We start from the raw sequence: 21,076 nt of genomic DNA on the forward strand, positions 1-21,076 counted from the left end.
TTCATCAGACCACATGACCTTTTTCCACTGCTCCAAAGTTCAATCTTTACGCTCCATAGCCATTTTGAAGCCACCTTTTCTTCTTCTACTCCACTGATAAATGGTTTTCTTCAGGCTACACAGCTGTTAAGTCCCAATACAACGAACTCTCTATGAAATGATTTTGTTAGGAGAGGCTCCTATTTGCACAGTTAAACATTATTGTCTGTTTTACAGTTGATTTTCTTAGACGTGATTTCACCATGTTTATTAAATAATCTTGAAATAACTTTTGCAGCATGCATCTGATAATTCAGACCCAATTTCAGTGGTGTAGATTAGTATTCTGACCTTGTTACAACTGATTTGAAAAGGTTGTTACTCTGCATGGTTGTTAAAGTGAAGTCGTGAAGTTGTTTTCAAACATGAGCACAGTCATTAAATAAAAAAGGAGTTATATTGTGTATTCTATCTATCCAGGGATTGGCTATGCCTGCTTATACTAATTTATTTATTGACAAAAAGAAAATCTAACCAATTCTCCAGTCAGTTCTACACTTTCCATTTGTCTTTTTTTGTCTTTCTTTCAGTCTTTTTTAATTTTTTTTTAACTTTTGGAGCATAATAAAATCCAATTAATTTAGAAATTGCTCACAGAACCATGACTTTTGTATAGACATATTCCCAATCTAGTCCAGATATTCTTGCATATTAGAATACTTGAAACATTTCTTTCAAGAAAACAGGAGAATTTTGTAATTTCTTATGACTTTCAGGCTTTTCAGATCTATGCATTTTTTAGATCCAGCATAAAAAATCATTTGCGGTTTCACGTAAACACTATTTTATTTGTTGGATATATGTTTACTAAAATATATTGCAGCTCCAAACTATAGCAGTTCTTGTGCAGAATTATTTTGGACATATCTTGGCAGAATTTGAATGAACAGGGTGGACAAACACAGAGGCCGAAGCTTCTCGCTTTACAGAGGAGCCGGTGGCTACACCAAGGGGAGATGGCAGCTCAGCTATCATTGGGGTTAGGTAAGCAATCTGTCGGCTTGAGCTGAGCAATTATAGATCTGCTATACCGTTTTCCTCCTGATGATGCTATCATCTGCAATGGCAGTCCCTATGTCCTGGAGACTGATACGATTGTTGACATATCACTTTGGTTAAGTTTCTCTGCTGTAATTTTTGTGGTGAACATGAAAGAATTGCGTCAAGTATCCACTAAATTTCAAAAGTTGAGATTCTGATGGAATGTAGACATTTAATTGTTTTTTTGGTAAAAGTCAGTGTTCTGCACATATTATGACTAAGCTCTGATATAAATCTATATATTAATTAATTAGGTGATTTTTTTAAGATAAATTGTTTGTATGGATTCATTTAAGGGTATCTGAATAAAGGGAACTAAATATATTTAGCCACCAAGTATTCCAGAATATTATTTGTAAAATAAATAAAACAATAATTTCCTTTCCACTTCACAATTATCTGTTTGTATTTTGCACAAAATTCCAACAATATTGTCATTGTAACCTGACAAAATGTCCACCAATCGGAGCTTTAATTATTTTCTATTTTAAGATTCACACTGTCATTTTCATTGAAACATAAAATCCATGAACACTTGGAGCCTGCAAGGCTGTGTCACCTCTTTAAAGTAAAACAATACAAAGGTCAGAAGTTATGCCCCCAGAACAACGAAAGAAGACACATTCAGAATGAAATATTGTCTTTCATTTTTCCAAATAAACTCATTTACTTTTTTTTGCACAACCACCATGAGCCCAATGATAAAAGAAGTACAACATATGAATGCAAATAGCACATTTAAAATGGCCTAATAGCCATTTCTAATAAAAATGCATCATTCTGATCAATTGTACGTATTCAGGCATACACGCTTTCTTTAGCCTTTGCCTCTATTGTATTTTCCAAATGCCAAGAGCTGAAAAATGACCGCCACAAATACACAAGTCATTCAGCAACAATGGGGCCAAATGTGGAGGGGAAAAATGCAATGCATGGACACAGTTTACTTCCCCCTTTGTCTTTTTTAGAAGCAAAAATTGCATTGAATATCATAGCATAATACTAAGATAAACTTCCTGCTTTTGTTCACGACAGGCTTATTATCAAACTATTATAAAACACCACTTCAGCCTTCCATAAAATCACATTCTAGTGTGCAAAAAGACCACAGGATAACTCTAGAACAGTGGCAAGAAAGTGAATGAGAGAAAGTTCTCCAATGGACAGCAACTCCTACAATTCCTATTAAATGTTGAGGTTGTGTCTCCTACTAATGATGCTGTCCACCTGGCGTAACCCTGAGCTGCAAAACAGATACAGTTTGAGCACAATGCAGTTGTTTAGAGGGAGGAGAGAGTTTTAATGGCTGTGAGGCTCAGCAGGCTGTCTTTGTGTGTCAAACTTCAATGGAGTTTACAGAGAGAGTGGGAAAGAAAAGAAGAAAGGATGCCAGACCGACAACAGAGATGTCTCTGGGTCTTACCTGCCCTGGCATTGAGTTTTCACACAGGAGCGTTTCGTAGTCTATTGCAAAGACTGGGGCATTATCATTTACGTCCAACACCGTGATCAGAGTGATGCCCTTCCCAATCTGGTTTGGATCCACTGGGGAAAAAATACAAAGAAAAAGGAAAGAGTCCAGGTTCACATATTTCTGCAAAATTAGTTTTTAATTCTGCTTTTACTGACACTCTTGTTGTATTACGGAGTATTTTTTGTTCCTTTCTGATGCTTCATGCTTAATTGCAATAAACATTCACTAAATTAAACACATTTTTGTTTTGATTTGTTTCCTGTCATATTGCTATTCAGGAACAATAGAACATCAGGTAAAGCTGAGGCAGTAATGTAGCAGAAGTATGAAAAACTGCTATATAGTGGCAGTAATTGTAATGCAATTTAAACAAATCCAAGTTTTTGAAAGGGTCTTAACTTCTACATATAAATAAGATTTAGTTACCAAAGAATTACTTTAATCTCAAAAACACTACTTCTTTATGGGCGATTTCAAATTATCCTGTAAAGAAGAGTTGATTTCTTCCAAAGTCTGCCTCTTTTGTACTTCTACAAATCTTGTGAACACTTAAAAAGAAATAAATCTGAAGAAATCTGTGAACGCACACATTTTTACAGTACCGTACTATAAGTTTCAAGCTACTTCAAAGAGACGCCATTGTTAACCTGTGTGCTGTCGATCAGCGTGAGCGATTAGCCTCAGTAAAGGCTTGTTGTAGGGGAAAGCTATGTGCGTGAACCATCTTCCACAGCGGGTTTCACGGCTCTGTCTGCTTGACACACACTGATGGCTAAATGGCTGTGTCTGAGTGCGAGACGATGATTTAGTGTGGCGTCGCCATGATGCCGGCCAGAGATGATGGTCTGACATTCGGGGCGACTTATTTGATGGTGATAAAAAGGGCGCGCAGAGCCTCGGGCCACAGACTTGTTGTCATTGGCGTGGACTGGACGGAGCGGAGGGCGGATGAAATGTGAGTGACTCCGGCTCAGATGCCCAGCAAGCCTCCACTGAAGCATACTTGCTCTCTTATTTTAGCTACATAGAACACATTTACTATTAATAATGTCAGCAGGCAGCAGAGGGCAGGGAATATCAGCAGCAATCCTTCAAATCAAAGATGTTTTTTTAGCTGAAAACAGTGCCTGAGTATCACTGTGTGTCAGAAGTCAGTACCTCACGCATGAGGGACTGTTGTGACATTTGATGTGGCTATTATTATATCCTGCCTTCTCTCTTGTGCTATATCAGGCGACACTTCTGAAATCAACCAAGAAGTACATCTGTGTGCCATGAGACGTGAATATAAACAGCTTTGAAGTGGAGAAGCATAAAGGGTTTGGAAAATAAAAATAAATAAATAAAATAAACTGAACAGTCGATACAACAGTCACTTTTAAGATAGGAAAACAGAAGAAGTGCAATGCTGACAGGCTGCTAGTCTTCCTTAACTTATACTGGTGTGACGCAGCTGTCTGAAGTGCTCAGTGTGTTGTGTGCTGATGATAGTTGGCCACTGTGTTAGCGTAATGTCAGTAAAATGATGGGACTGCAAAGCAAAGAGGGGAAAAAAAAAGGTGTTCACGTCCTTGTAGCATTGACAGATGAACAAAAAAAGGCATGCGGCACTTCTTCACATCACATTAACATTGTTCACCCGTGGGTGAGACGGTCTGCCCTTAGTCAGCATCTCGTCCCCACGGCTCAGGGAGACATGGAGGTCAGAGTGACCGTCCTGCGTGTAAATTAACATTCCCTGACAGCCGTGCATCAACCCCGTGACTATGTGCTGTAATTTCCTCTGTACTGCAGACTAATGGGTATTAGGAAGTCTGAGAGGAGCGACAATTTTTTTACTGACAGGCTAAATGACACTTTTCTAAACCCTGGGGGGCATTTTTGTAGAAAGAGAAAATGGGCAGAATCTTAAGTAAGTACATGGTGTAATAAATTGACAGTCACGTTTGAAGAGACTCTCTTCAAGAGAGCTACAAAAATATGAAAAAAAAAAAGATAGGGCAAGTCACTGCTCCCATTTTTCTTTTAGCATTAAAGATACCCTAAAGCCAATATTTTGATATTTAAAAAAAAAAAATACAGTTATGTGAGAAGAATAGGACACTCTACAGCAACCTGTGGTTTTCTTACACATTTCTTGACAATTAAAAATTGTCAAGAAAAAAGTCTAGATAGTACCTTCCAATATGATATTTAAAATTTAAAAAAGGGTATTTTTTTCTGAAGTAGAATGAATTTGGATATCTCCATGTATATCCACTTAAAATGGCTTCAACCACACGCAGGTGTATCTCATATGTATGTACTGCACACAATGAGACCGTGGTTACTCAGCATTTTGTTTGGCCTTTTCAAATCCCACACATTCAGCTTGCTGTGATCTTGACTGTTGAACTGTGCTGAGAATGAAACAGCTGTTTGAGGGGTTGAGGAAAAAAAGAAAACTTGTTGCAGCTTGTCAGTCTGATAGAGTTCTCTAAAGATCTTGAAATCAGCTATTTCATCATATGTAAAACGGTCTATTAAAAAAAAAACATTCAATAAGACTTTCTAGGTAAATTTAACCTGAAAGCAGACTATGTTGCACGAAAAGAAGTCTTCAAATCACATGACCTACTTGGTTCACTGTTGCCATGAAGGTGAATCCCTCCACCATGAGAAAGACACTGCACAATTTTAACTTTGATATAAGGCGTGTGTTAAGGAAACTTCTCTCGCTCTTAAAGGTCAGACTAAAGTCTGCCAGAGAGAGCAATGATGTTCTCTGTCTACAACACAAACCAACAGAAGAAGCAATTGCTGTGACTGTGTGCACTCTGTTCTTCATATCATTGATTTTACTACTAGTTCAGAGCTTCTTTGTTTAGCTGTGTTTCTCCTCCTGTTCTGCAGCTTCTGAAGGATATACTGCTTCAACTGACTTTATTGTTTCTTTACATGGAAACTGCACAAACTACAGTGCTTCTTTGTTTTTTTTGTGTATCTGCTCTATCTTCTCAAATCCCATGTCACCCACAATGAGACACATTGTCCTTGGATCGAAAACTTTTTTACCATTGAAACAGTAACATGACTGTGTCTGTATTGTTTTATAACTACAATCAAAACTGTCTTTGTAGCAGCCATTGTATTAAATGGTTTTTCAATGTCTTAAAAAGTCTTACATTTATTTTTTATGTTAAAAAAGTCATATATACAGGTACATTTTCCATACTGTTTTAAAATACATCGATCTATTTCTAAAACGTGCGTGTTCATTCATGTGTTCTGTGATTTTTATTTGTGAATTATAAACCTATACTTCAACCATATTGATAACCAATCTTTACAATAAATAAAAATTGAATGTAATTCTGCATCTTTTTTTTTTCCAGTCCCTTTCTGGAAAGGCCCTCTGTGACGATCCCCTCCTGTCCAGCAGATGTCTCCAGTCTACGGTTTGTTTGTTCTCTTGTTCTTTTCAGGAAGCAGAGGATTAGCTGCTAATTGAACGCACCAGGAGGCTGTTAAATACTGACATTCAGTCAGTTACCGGCCTGCTTGATTGGCCTCCGGACCAGACCGGAGCGAGCAGCATCGGTCCACGCTTCTCTCAGACTGGCTGTGTAGTTTTCTGAATCATATTTGGAACAGATTAAATGATTGTTCTTCATATTCTCGCTCGTCTGTCCCCCAATTTTTGTCATTGCCTACCGGTGGGGCGTGACACCTCCCACAGATTCAGCAATGTCTTCAAGCACAATTACTTGAAAACTACTATCACTTATAACAGTTACTTAATGATTTGACTAACAATGGGGAATTTGAACAAATGTACTGTATTTGTCTGTATCTTGCTATCGACTCACAGCTCTCGATGGCTAAAATGGTGAGATTGTGGATGGAGTTGGCTTCTCGGTCCAGAGACTTGGCTGTGCTGATGATGCCACTCAAAGCATCAATGTTGAAAAAACGCTCCAAGTCTGTGTTCCTGTCAATGGAGTACCTAGGCACAGAAACTCATCAATATTACACATGACATATTGCTAAAAACACGATTAACTTGTATTGATTTGACATTAAAGTATAGTAGTTTCTTTTGCCTGAAGGAAAACATTATTCTGTCCTTTTTCATCAGTTTGTACGAAATTAAAATAATAAGCTCCATACTTACCACCTTATATTGATTTTAAACTTCATGAAATACTTTTTTTTTTCCAAATTGCTCTGTAAATGTCACAGATAATGTCACCTTTTTTTAGAACTTATAGGATGACACAAAGACCTATTAAATTTTGATAAAAGTGAAGACGGTCCCTCAACACACAACACTTATCGAGTCCTTTCAATACTTGTGAGCGTATTTTTCAAAAGAAAATTACAGCTTCAATTAGCATACATCCAAGGGATATTATTGCAGTGTAATTTGACTCTTGTGGCAGCATTAGTTCCACAGTAATTTTAATTTCAACAGATGTAGAGAAATATATTGCTGATTCTGATAACAGTCACGGGGGCAAAAAAAAGGCAATTTACAGCTACAATGGAGCAGTAATTAGATTTTCTGATTAAGATTACTAACAATCCTAACAGACCAAGCATGAATGCCATACAATATTCATTCAATTAGAGCAGAAGGGGTTGGTGGGGTTAGGGGCATCTCGAGAGTGACACTGCAAAGATTGACAATGTGAGTGCTTGTTTTGAGTCGTAAATGCCACTGCGCAAGTGTAGGGCCTTGACCCTCCTGCAGGAATGCCCTTCTCTTGTTCAAGATGGCATTTTATATTTGCAAATGCAGCACTCCTTGGCCCGCCCACCATCTGCTGCTGTCTTTGTGACAGCCAGATTGGGGACTTTCAAGACTCTGTGGAGTCTGTGTTTGTAGATAATGTTGAGAAGCAATTTGTTTGCATATTTGGGGTACTGTTTACTTTTTTTTTTTTTTTTTTTTTTGTCCTCTACGCAAAACTCTGTAAACTAATTGCATAACTTAAAGTTGAAAGGAAGAGAAGTGTCTGGAGGTTTTTGTTTCCAATCAGATTTCTAGCCTATTATCGTGTGACTCTGCGGAGAAGCACATTGTTTGTACCTGATGCCACTGTTGGAGTTATCTGGATCGTGGGCAGAGACTCTACCGATTGAGGTGCCCACTTTGGCGTCCTCGGAAACATTCAGATTGGAAAGCGGTTTAGAAAAGACGGGCGGCTCGTCCACATCTGCCACGGCAACCTTCACTGAAGTTATGTCGCTAAATGGGCCGAGGCTCAAGAAATTGGAGTCAATGTTCCTGTTTGTGGCCTCGATTCTTAGAGCGAAGCCACTTCTTGTCTCAAAATCTAGAGGCTGCGGGGGAAAAAAGGAATAAAAAAATAACAGAAAATGGGTTACAATAAAGTTTCCGCACAGCTTTTTTGTAAAAATTCCATGTCTTTCCTCATTTTTGGCAGGTTTTGCATAAATAAATACATAAGAGATGTCAAATGTATGGAACACAAAATGTTAAGGCATTAAACATTAAATCTGCAACATTCACTAACTGGATGAAAGATGTCATAAAAAAGAGAATGACTCCTGGAAAGATGGATAACGACCTATTTTTTTACTGATTAAATCCTGGATATTTTTTATATTTTTCCATTTTGTTTTCTTTTCAAGGACTCATTGAGACCTGGAAGCAACCAATACAAAGATCACAAATGTTCTTGAATGTATTAAGGCTGCAGTAGCTTTATAAAAAATGTGTTTTATACTTGTTGAAACTGTCACTATGTCCTGACATAAGCAGATAAGAGTGCGAGCTTTAGGTACATGAGAACAATTGACAGTGCTAAGGCATTCCTTCTTGCTATATGTGGGAGGAATGCACTTCTGCAGATGGCAGTAGGACCACGAGAAGATGCCAGAGAAGCTTTTTTTTCTGTTTTTTTGTTTGTCACATATTCTACCAGCATGACATGGTGACAGTTTTAGCAAATATGTAAAAACATTTTTACCAAAGCGACCTGTGGCAGCTTTAATTTGGTTATTTGTCAAACAAGAAAGTGCCTCAAGATGTTTTTTTAACACCGTCCTTAGCTGCACAAACATGAAATATCACCATTTTCTGTCAAGGATAAATGAACAGCATGTGTGCAGATAAGTTTATATTCATTTACCCAATCTGGTGATATTGATCACAATTTAGGTTGTGGTCTCCAACACCCCTAAAATTTAACACACTGTCAGACAAAGTGATTTGATGATAAATTGTAGCGACTTTGTCCCATACATGAACCAACGGTGATTATAAAGAAAGGCACACAGGGTGGATGAAAGTGTACAAAGATAAATGCTTTAGAAACATTTTGTCTGGCTTTTTAAACTCTCTGTGCAAAATGTAATATACTGAACACACTGATTTGACAGTTTCATTGTGAGAGACTCACTTCTGCCTTGTATTTGTCTGAGCTTTGGAATGAAACAAACAAAGGATCAAATTGGCCAGTCTGACAAGAACTGCTTGTGGGCATCAATGGTTCTACCACTCTGACCAAGGAGAGGCAGCAATGAGCTGTCACATTCAAGAGGCCTGAAGAGAAAATTTCAAGACTGAAACCTGAAAATCTGATCCATCGACCAGAAGTTATGATGTACTGTACTATTTATATATGAATAAACTGATACAGGAAAAAAAAAAACAACATTAATTCTAAATAAATAATCTTACTACAGTGATCTATGACTGGAAATCTAACAATAATAGACTGAGCATGATTGTTGTTCATCTTTATTTATCAAAATAAGAACAAATAAAATGAATGTAGAAAAATTACAACAGAGTAATTGATTTAGAGCCCTAAAATGTAAAATGATAAAATATTTTACATGTATCCATGTATTGTGTAATCATGTTTGTAAAAATATAGATGTATGCACATGTACAGTGATGCATCTTTGTTTGTATATCTATGTGAACAGTACATGACCAGGTCAGGCTAGCATAAACTTTGTCTTCAGCCTATTTCTTTTTTGGTTAATTGTGGGTTTATTTACTGTTATTTTTTGTTTCCTATGTTTAGTGTTGACAGTTTGCCAAAGTAAAGTGAACTGAACTGATCTGAATTAGTGAAGGCAATTCACAACACAGCAGTGACTTTTCCTGCTCTGATTCAAATAGTTTTTTGGTCTCTTTATGATTTAATATTTATTTCCTGGATAACACTGGTTGGTTTGTGTTTACTCACAATATACTTGAATGACCTGACAATACATGGCATCATTAAGTAGTTGGAATATTGGAAAACACAAACATGCAAACAAACAAAAAAGAAATTAATTTTTCCTGGATGATATAAAAAACATCATGAGCACTCCAAATGTTTTCAGTGTAGGTTTTCTTATTTTTTTTAGACCATTTCAATTAAAGAAGCCCAATAATTATCACCTTTTAGCATACCAAAATGTCATTGTTTTTTTTTTCTTATTGCAATCTATTAAGTTCAAATGCAAGAACTAACTTTCAATTAATAAAGCATTACTTATTTGATATAATTTATTTCAAGATAAAGGTTGTATATGTTTTTTCACAGCTTCGTGTCAGACAGACAGAAAGACCTGGACAATTGAATGACCCAGACCATCATATGTCCACCACCATGTTTAACTATTGTACTTTTTTTTCTAAACTGCTGTTTATTTTAATTAATGAGGCATGCACACACAAACTTTTATAAAAATGCACCATTGTCTTTCTAGTTCAAAAAATATTTTCAAAAAGTATTGGCATTTGTCATAACTTTTTCTTTCTTTCTTTCTTTCTTTCTTTCTTTCTTTCTTTCTTTCTTTCTTTCTTTCTTTCTTTCTTTCTTTCTTTTGTTATTTTTAATAAAAATGTTGGTTGCATATTTTAAACGTGTACAATTCATGCTTAAAACATAGTTTTACAACTTTTGTGTAACCCCCATCTCACAAAAATGTGATATTTGTATTTAATATTATACTTTGAGAGTCACATACTGACAAGTCCAATCCACAAAAATGTATATATATATTTTTTTTCCACAAAAACATAGGATATGTAAAGACTTGTCTAAAAAAAAGAACCTTGTAAAAGCTATGTATCTGCTATGGCCACGATGAGTAAAACTGACAGTTTTTTCTTTTGTGAAAATATGTCTATTTCCAAATTCTACCTTTTGCAGGATAATAACCCCCTCTTGTGTGTCCTCGTCTGTTGTTATATTGAACATGCCAGGTCCGTCACCGTCCATGATCCTGTAGTCCATTTCCGCGTTGGAGCCGATATCAGCATCTGACGCTTTTATTCTGGCCACCACAGATTGCACTGGTAGCGACTCCAGCACTGTGTACTGATAGCTTTCTGCAAAGGGAAGGACAGGAGTGGTTGTTTGTAATGGATGTGCTTATTTTTTGCAACCAGCACATTTGCGTTAAACTAACAAGCAGGGGCAGTGACACAGAAATCTCAGCTTTCACTCCAATTTGTGGTGAAGTCAGCAAGGAAGAGGAAAAGGGAAATTATACTATTAAAATCGCAAGACCAACTTTAATTCACAGTGTTCAAGATGTTTCACATTTAAAAGGATGAATGTGGCAAAATTAAACATTTCTTCTCATAGAGGAAGAAATTTCCTCTATGAGAAAAGGAGTCTCATTTAGATCCTTTGATAAATTTTAGAAAATTGCTTATGGTCTGTTTATTGCTCAGAGAAAGGGGAAACTGAGACACTTATGCAATGCTATTTTGTCCCTTCTAATACACATACCTATAGTACAGGTCCTGTGTTCTACAGTCATTTTTTACGGTTTGTATTTTATTGCATTTCAGCTTCATTTTAGAAATGTTGAATTATCCTCTATTGACAATTATTTTTGTTACTAATTATTATTTGGGGCAGTTGATTTTTATCAAGAAATGAGTTTTGAGCAATAATAATAATAATAATAATCTGTCAAATGTCAATTAAAACAAATCTTAAATGCAAACAGTTAGAAAAAGTTAGAAAAAAGCAAAACAACTGATCCAAAAGAAAGGCAATTATAGATCACATATATATGATAGATTGTTGAAAAAACTACACGAATGAACAATACAAATGAACTTAAGTCTCCACTTGATTAGGTAAATAGTTTTAGTACTCATAGGTGTTGGCATTGCACAACAGTAGCAGATCCAAAAAGCCACGGTAAAACTGAATCACTGGACAAAAAAATGTACACAGCTGGATTTGAATCTCCACATTTTTCTAAAGAGACTAGTATTAGCAATGCAGCACTGCTTGTAACCACAGGAAATTAGAAAGAAGCCAAACGTTCATGACCTTTTCATGACCTTAAGATCTGAATAACTTGATGATTTGTTTATATGTTTACTGTTTTTGGGAACACACAGAAGAGGAGAGAAATAAAAATACAATTTACCTGGAGTGAATGCATTTTTTTATAATAAAGAGGGTAAAGAGAAACCCTTGAACTGAATGGTAGAATTTTGTAAAAAGAGGAAGCAAAGAAGGCAAGAAAAAATATCCTATTTGAACAGCGAGACTAATTTCACTTCATAGCATTCCACAAGTTTTACTTTTAGAATAGATGAAGCCAGATGAAAAAAAAATTCTTTACTTTAAGGCTGTCCAGGCCAGAAGAAAAGAACAACAGGAGTCATGTTTCAATCCCTTTGTTACAATTCATTGGATGAAATGTCCACTCAAGCATTCTATTACTCCAAAAACTCTCCATTGTGTTCTCCACGTTATTGTTTGACCCGCTGAATTTAAAGTACTCCTACAAGAATAAAGGAGGGAATCATATTCATAATCATAATCTCCCCAATCACCAAGCCAGAGCTCATTACCAGACCTTTCTGTGTTCCTCAGTGTCTCCCTCAGCCACAGTCTAAATGCTAATCTGCTTGACATTGTTTGCCACCATGTAATCTTTATAATGGCTTTTTAATTTGCCATGGAATAGCAGCTCTTTAAAAGCCCCCCAAAAATACTTTTCTCCCATCCTATTACCCTTGCACCCACCTCCTACTCTTGCCTGTCCTGAGTCTTTCCCCCACATATCATCAGCTAAGCAGTGCTCCTGGATTCAATCTGCTCTGAAGCACTGTAATGGCATATCGATTCTGACCCATGACCCTGTGAGCACAACAGCAGGAGAAAAAACCCCCAGAATTCTTCTAAAGTCTCTTTCTTCTCAGTGTGACAGCGCTGGGTTAAAACGACACTGATGACGTGTCGCGCAAACTTGAATCTCTCTTTCACCCCGGGGACCGGCAAATTGACTCAGCTTCACGGCAGTCCAGTGGTGACTGCGCTCCAGCCGGACCAGCGGTCGGGCTATCAGCAGTAAACCGATTGCCGGTGCTTCGGGATTATCATGAGAAGCACTGCATGCCTTTGAATCATAAAGCTTTTCCTGGAAGCCATTAGCAGCCTGTGCAAAGAGCTGACAAAATGAAAGAAAAAGGAAAAAAAAAAGAAAAGAAAAAAGAAACCCGATTGATCTTGGTGTCCAATGCAAAAGGAATGGCTGTCTTTGATGAAGAATGAATCTGGGAGGTGCACAGTTTATAGAGAGACAGTTTTTTACAATTTTTTTTAGGAAAAGTTCAAGTTCTTCCTGACAATATAAATGCAAGGTAGTTGTACAAAGTTGTTTTTGTCAGTTTAGTGAGTGATTTTCAGGTTTTCAGCTGATTCATGAATTAGATATTCATTACTGTTTAATTTTCTCAGCTTTTGCAATGTTAAAATGTTAAATAAATTCCATAGGAACCATTTTACATTATAATTCACAGAGTAAGACAAGTCTTTTTGTATATAGTGCATTACTGTTGGACCACCAAATGGCTTAAAACAACATCCCAATCTTTGGAGATCTTACAGAGCAGAATTCAGTTCACATCTGAAATCGGTACAAGGATAGTACGACTCCAAATACACCACCAGATGGCCATCTGCTAAAACCAAGACATATAAATGAGCAAAAATGACTGTAGGCCAAAGTACAGACATACAGTTAATTGATATCCATAGATGCATCTATATTCAATTTAACTATTAATGACTCTTTTTGCAATCAACTGGCAAAAATTTTAGTGTACATGTCTAAATCTTGAAGAGAAGTTTGAAAAAAAAATGTAGCTCTAATTTCTGTTAAATTAAATTCTACAAAATTAAAATTAATAAGACAGATCATATTTCTCCTACTTTAGCTTATTTTCATTGACTCCTTGTTAAATCCGAAATAGAATTTAATATTCTCCTTCTCGCAATAATCAGCTCCATCATTGTTTTTATTTATTAGAAGTTATACATCAGAGATTTGATTATGCCACATGTACCTAATAGAGCACTTTGTTCTCAGACTGAAGATTTACTGTAACATGGCAAAGTGTGATAAGAGATATTAATTTTGAAAAATGAACTTTCATTTTCTGTGAAACTTCATTCACAAAAAATGAATCAAGAAAAATACTTGCTGCTTTTCTTTATTAAAAAGTAATATAGAAAAAGTAATTTTTAAAGCGGTTTCTTTAATCTGTGTGAAAAAAAATCCAAGCATTTTTACTATGATGATCGAGTGCCATTATTCCCCTCTCTTACTTCAAGTGGTCTTCCACTGATAGTACATTTTAAGAGCTGTATTCAACCTAGAGAACAAAAACGCTGAACAAAAAAAAAAAAGATGTGGAGGTTTTATTCTGATTGCTAAGTAGCTGCTGAACATGTACAAACTCAATCAGCACTGTGGAGGCAGACAGAAAAAGGTCTCTTACTGTGAGCGAACCGAGGTGGATTGTCGTTGACATCAGTGAGAGTCACCGTGACAGAGGTGGTGCCGGAGAGGCCGCCCATTTGGCCCACCATGTCTTTGGCCTGAATGACCAGCACATACTGGTCTTTCGTCTCCCGGTCCATGTTGGGCAAAGCTGTTCTTATGACACCTGGAAAGTAAGAGAGAGAACATGATCAGAGAGGCAAACCTTTTCTCAGATCTCATCTCAGTATTCTTCTATGATCAGTGGGGGATCCATCCTTTATGGAACATTTAACGTGGGGGATCCATCCTTTATGGAACATTTAACGTGAATTATAATCAATTTGACTACCATCAAAATATTCCACTCATTAAAATAAGAAAGTGAAACTTGCATACATATTACATAGAGTGGCATTATTTCAACTTTTCAATTCTATTTCTCTTGAAAAATAGAATATTATTTAAGATATAAATATTTATTTTTGTTTTGTTTCAGAAACAGTGGTCAGTATATTCTTTCATGCGTCAGCCATTTACACCTTCCACAATAAAGATAAGCCAGAAAAAGTAATCACTAAGTTCTGCATCCTAGCATAACAGAAAGGTGAGAGGATGAAAAGTGTGGTGTAAAAAGGTGTGCAACTAAAACGATTCAACTCCCCATTGCAGATGAAAGAACTGTCAGCATGTATATTATTTTTTTTTTACATATGGGCTGATCAGTTTGCGTAGCTTTGTCTGATATTAGCCAGAATCACCAGAACAGCATCAGATTTGGTTTGAAATATTTAGGCAAAACACAATGAATCAGTGAAGGCAATTACTTTTTCACAACACAGTACATTTTATTTTAACTCTGACGATCAAAAGCAGATGATAGTACATTCAATTATTAAACTGTTATTAAATGTAAGACGTGCTGAAATTTTTTCACCTGTTAAGCCTTTTGGCAACATTCAAGTCCTTGAATGTCTGGCTGATCTGAAGATATCATTTCACACTGCTAAAGACGGTTTACATCAATCCAGCAGGCAATTGTAAGGATTCTCCAAGTCAGAGTTAAAGTCTACGTTGGCTGTTGCCTCTGTTGCTGAGATTGGTGTGTGTTCTCTGCTTGAAAAGTGCTGTCAATCCAAACAGTTTAGTAGTTTGATGTATGATGAGGCAAAGGTTCAGACACTGTCACAAAAGTGAGCACATGCAAGGGGACAATTTGGCCGCCAGGGGAGGAATCATCTGTCTGTTCCCGCTGTCATGATTGATCTCTATCGAAAAAAGATAAAAGATGTGACAACGCTGGCATCAAATAACTGCCATTTGTCTGGTTTCACCTAAACTCCTCTAAATACCATCTACAAGAACATAGAGGTAAACATTTCAAATGACTAAAGAGGAAAACATTTTTATTTATGGCACTTTTCTAATCTAGAGTTTATCCCTTAAATACAAAGATAATTCCAGAAAAAAATTAACGCAACCGATTTAAATCAAAGTGTTGTAATCCTTCAAAAGCAATCAGGGGTGCCTTCAAAGTTAATGATTTGCCACACAACGTGTTTCATTCATTAAATGGCACTTATTAAAGATTCCCACAGAGTATGGAAGATTACTCATTAAGAACCACATAAAGCCGCGGCGCACAGTTCTTGAATAAATGAATCATATTTTCATATTTTACCAAATTCGCAGTCTGATATAGGAGATGAAAATAGGGCCTCGTTCTCAGAGCTGGAACCTAATGAATTTCTAAGTCTAATCCTTGAAATTACATAAAGCATTGCCTAGGATCCAATTTAATAAAAGAGTATGTGAATGCTAAAGCAGATATTCTCAGGTTCCCATATATTAAAAGTTACATGTATTTATCACTCAAAGCTTCATGTTTAAAGGTGTAGATACTGACAGAGGAGGTAACTCTGATAATGTCTTCCACAAGAACATTCAAATTTCCTCCTGCTGCAAAAGCATGCAGCCACTGCATTTTAATATAGACTGGCACTCTCAGAACAGCTTGATCAGTGTTGGACTCGAGTTACATCTGCTAATCACCCAATGAAAAAATTAGGAACTTTCTTTTTACAATGGGTTTTGCCACAATCATGGAGTTTTAAAGTGTAAAACAATCCAAACAGAAGTTTACATCAACCACAGAAACTGACCACCTGAGTGATTTCATGTATGTTTTAAATAAAGCCACATATCACAGTTTGTTCTTTAAACTGAGGTAAGCATATCTTTATCTGTGCAGAGAGAGAGTCTGCATGGCATACAGTGAAATTAATCAATGATATTATCAAATTTGTCCTGCTTTTGTGCTTTGTGATGCTTTTTTGATGTTTCTGTAGTTTATTATTTAAAAATGTGGTTTATCAGAGGAGTATTTAAAGGGGGGGAAAAAGCTGTTCAATCTTAACTTCTTAATTGGTCATGCGGTAACTGACAGTGACTCTTTAAAATCTTTGCAAGAAAGTTTCGGTCCAGGGGTTTTTGCCGTGAACCTTCAGGTTTAACCCACCCAGGGAGTCTTAAGAGATGGGCTCATTTATACCCCACAACATTTTTACTCTGTGTGTGGTCTGTCATTCACTTTTACAATATTTTTTTTATGTGTGTGGTTTTGGAAACTGACAGGACAACCCCATGCTGTCCTACTGTGATACTCTTCTAGAGCGTAGCACTAAGACCGCAGGAGGGTGAAGCTCATGCAACAGCCTGACTTAACTTAAGGATTTTGACTATGCCAAACAAAAACTTGTGTCTTGTTTTTTTTTTTGTTACTTTTAACCATGTTGAGGTACCCTAAGTTGTGTGTTTTGGATCATTTTCCTGCTGCTTAAACAAAGTGTGTTTGACTTTAGTGTTACAAACTGACAGCTAGATATTTTCTTTAGGTTTTCTTCATAACAAACATAAATCACATTTCTATCAATAATGGTGAATTTCCTATGTCCTGAAAAGAAAAGACACCTCAGACCCATACAGTACCAGTGCCACGGTTGACTATTAGTATGATGTTCTGTGTTCTAAACAAATTGATTATTTGATTATAAGAGGCATAACTTGATATGGTTTCACCTTGGACCTCTCTCATAAAAGACATTTTTCCCAATTTTTCTCTTATTATTTAATCGTGAACACTGAACTTATTTGGTGTAAATGAGGCCTGTATTGCTTTAGAAGTTGTTTTGGGTTCTTTTGAGAACCCTGGATGAGTCACAGATAAATAAGAGCAATTTGGGTGGACAGACCACTCCTGTTTTCTCCATTTGTGGATAACGGCTTTACTGTGGTTTTCTGGAGTCCAAAAGCCAAGAACTGTAAATCTTTCCTGACATATAGATTTCAAAGAGTTTGTTTGTCGTCTGTGGTATAGATGTCGTCTGTGGTATAGATGTCACAACTTTCCTGAAACAGTACATCTGTATTGTGTGGCATAAGGACATCAGTTTCCTTATGCCACAGAAAGTCTATGCTTTTTTTTTATTTTGTACTTTCTTTGCAAAATGATCTTGAATGTTAGAAAAAACCCTTCTAAATAAAATATATTATTATCATAAATTAGGATGTTTTTAAACTAAAGCAATGCAAATTTCTCTGAAATACTTCATAAAATGAATGTGCAGACTGAGTCACAAGTATACATTTTTTTATATAAAATGAGACGCCAATATTTATTTCTTGCATTATAGTTATTTGAATCTGAAAAGAGTGAGCAGACTGTGACCCATGCAGAGATAGCATAATAATGTAATCTTTCTCTGATGGATGGCACTGGATGAAAAAGGCAAAACGGGCAGCATCCACACAGTGAGACAACACCGATCTGATGAGTACAGACCCATCCGATCAGTCAGCAGCACAACGACTCGGATCACAACTTTCCTGAAACAGATATTCCACAACACGCCTCCATCTTCTTCCACACACTGGTGGGTTTACAACAGCAAAGTGGGATTTCCCTAGATACTATTATTTTCGGCTTACGCCTCCTGAGCTGTTGTGCTTATCGGTGGACTGATATATACACTCTTCATTTTGAAATTGTTGTTTTCACAAACACTGATCTGACTTTAAAGCGTCATGTTAAGGAATATTCATTTGTTTTTCTTCTTCTTCCTTGTAATTCTTTCCCACTTGCCCATTCACACTTGTGAGGCCTCCTGACCCAAACTCTAATATCTGCTCACTCATTTCCCTTCAGGCAGTCAGACCTGCTGTACATATTAGTACAGCTAAAAAAATTGGAATATTGGATGTAAGTGCAATATTTTTTGTCAGTCATCTCAGAGAATGAAACTCTTATATTATATGGAATAACATAGAATGATGTCTTCCTATCTATCCTTTGCTTCTTGTAATTTTGATGTTAACTCTATTCTGATCATAAACTTATGATCAGTACAGAGTTCATACACTCCAGCAAGTCCACCTATGAGTGGCAAATAAGAACAAAAAAAAAGACACATTTTGGAGAGGTATTAGTAACTATCCATATTTAAATGCATTTGAGCTCCAAAAGGAACAATTAACTTTGTTCCATATAACTAGATTGTTTTGCAAAGCTTTTTTCCCTTAATGTATAAAATCACAGTATGAAACAGACTTTATTGTATTTACACAGGCTATATTTATCTGACATACAACAAAAATTTATTTCATGATCTGATTTATCATGACACAAAAAATAAAGACAGAAGAAATATGTGACACAGGAATGTTTAGGATGCTCAGACTCCTGAAATGCTGCCTGCTGACAAAGGATCAAAAAGTGGGAAGATTTCTGAAATCACAGAGGATATACATGTGCTACTTTTCAGATAGTGTTTTTGAAACTCAAGACATATAAAGGAAAATGACACAATTAGGGAATAGTTGGCATACCTTTTAAGATAATTTGCTTGCAATCATTAGATATGAAAGCAGCGGATATCAATGCGACGGACAGAAGAAATGCCGTCTTTAATTGATGAGGCATTAAAACGATGCCTTTGAATGAAGTATTTTTTACTTTCCTTATCACCTTGACATTTTAAAAGGATGCAAAAGTATTTTCTTTTAACTGTCTTTTTCTCTGTGGCATATTAGCTTTATTTAGTAGTTTTGCCTCTTCAATATTACTCATAAGTTTGCTTCCTTTTTTCAGAGTAATTACTGCTAATTTCTTCATTGTTATTTTTTTAGTGACTGGAACTCTGAAAAGAAAAATAGGTGTCAGTTTTTCTTGAACGTTTATGGATTCAGATACCATATTTTAGAAATAAATAAAAAGAAAAGTATGCAACATATCTGAAAATAAAAGCATCTCATTTTAAAATGCACTTTTCTAATTTAGTAGGTTGGTTAACATTCTTAAAACTGAATCAACAATCAATCAGTTAACAGACTGTTTCCTTGATAATATATTTTCGATAGAAATATGTCAAATGGATCTGTTGATGTTTTTTGCAACACAGAAATGGAATAAAGTAACCACTATCTACAAGAAATGTCAGTGTATAATTTTTCTCATCCACAAAGCAAATTCTTCCTCATGATTATTGAACAGGTCAAATGATAAAATTAAGGAAACAATTAATCAAATCTGAGGGTTGAGTACAAAACACGGTTCAGTTGCTTCAAATGATAACTAAAGATGAGAGTCAACAACCAGACCACCCAGGTCACCATGGGTGTTGTGAGATTATATTATGTCTGGTAAGTGCTTTTGTCTTTCATTGAGTCAATGTTTTATGTCTCATGTGTCAGTATAAAAACCATGCATTGATTTCTGCAGATAGCATTAACTTCTTACTGTGTCTCTCTTTTTCCAGATGATATTAAATATATTTATAGAAATTCTAGGTGTGCCACTACAGAAGGTAGTTGGTGTGAAAGAAGAACATGTGAAGCATCGGTTTAGATAGAAACAGATGACTTGCTGTGGCGACCCCTAAAGGGAAATGCCAGAAGGAAAAGAAGAAGCTCTTGGTTGTGTCACTGTTGAAGGCAATGGAATTTGCTATAATAAACTTTTTAATAAACATCTCTGTAGAGGCATTTGAGCTCACTTGTCTAACTATAAAGTAGCTATATTTGTTTCAGTGTGACCAACAAAAACAGAAAATTCCGAAAGAGTGTCTTTTATTGTAGATTTTGTTCATTCTAGAGCGTTTCTGTCCATATTTCTCCCACTTTGCTGTCTTATGAGAAAGGTCTCACACATTTAGTTTTTGCGCAGTGGGAAGATGTTCCAGAAAATGAAGCCTCCTTCTGACCATTGGTCATGGTGAAAAAATAAAAAGAATTCCAGTTGGTATTTAATTTATTTTCTCTGCTATCCTTTAATAATGTCATTACAGACCCACCACCTGACTATGGAATTGGCTTTAAAAGTAAATGGCTCAGTTAGTTAAATTATAGTGAGCTGCTCACTTCTTTTTCTGTAAAGCCACAGCTTGTGAGCTCACGCTGGGTTGACGCCGGTCAATAAAACAATAATTTCAACTTCTTTTTATGAATCATGGCATTTAATGAACAGTGCAACATTAGGTTGTGAGGAAAATAAATGCCTTTCTCCTCTAAACGCCTTTCTCCTCTAAACAACATGTTTATTGTTTTTTTTTTTATCCTGAGCAAATGCTTTAATATTCAACCATTTGCTATATTTATCTGTTGCATCCGTGCATGCATACTTAAAATATGTATGCAGAGTGAGCCAATTAAAGAGCACAACCCACATCATCGACTGATCCCCCTGGTGACTAAATTCCATCAGATAGCTGACTTCAATCCCAC

At 36.1% G+C, this 21,076-nt stretch overlaps 1 protein-coding gene across 1 annotated transcript in view; it reads right to left on the reverse strand.

The window, feature by feature from the left end:
- LOC129352082 (cadherin-7-like) overlaps positions 1-21,076 on the reverse strand; it is a 137,031-nt gene that overhangs the window by 34,112 nt on the left and 81,843 nt on the right. The window contains exons 5-9 of the mRNA XM_055020920.1: positions 14,319-14,486; positions 10,708-10,895; positions 7,626-7,879; positions 6,403-6,539; positions 2,504-2,625 (exon numbers count right to left, since the gene is read on the reverse strand). Coding sequence (XP_054876895.1) covers positions 2,504-2,625; positions 6,403-6,539; positions 7,626-7,879; positions 10,708-10,895; positions 14,319-14,486 — 869 coding nt within the window. The remainder of the gene's footprint in view (positions 1-2,503; positions 2,626-6,402; positions 6,540-7,625; positions 7,880-10,707; positions 10,896-14,318; positions 14,487-21,076) is intronic.

The sequence above is a fragment of the Poeciliopsis prolifica genome, unplaced genomic scaffold, assembly GCF_027474105.1.
Source record: "Poeciliopsis prolifica strain line A6 unplaced genomic scaffold, Auburn_PproV2 SCAFFOLD072, whole genome shotgun sequence".
Taxonomy (NCBI): domain Eukaryota; kingdom Metazoa; phylum Chordata; class Actinopteri; order Cyprinodontiformes; family Poeciliidae; genus Poeciliopsis; species Poeciliopsis prolifica.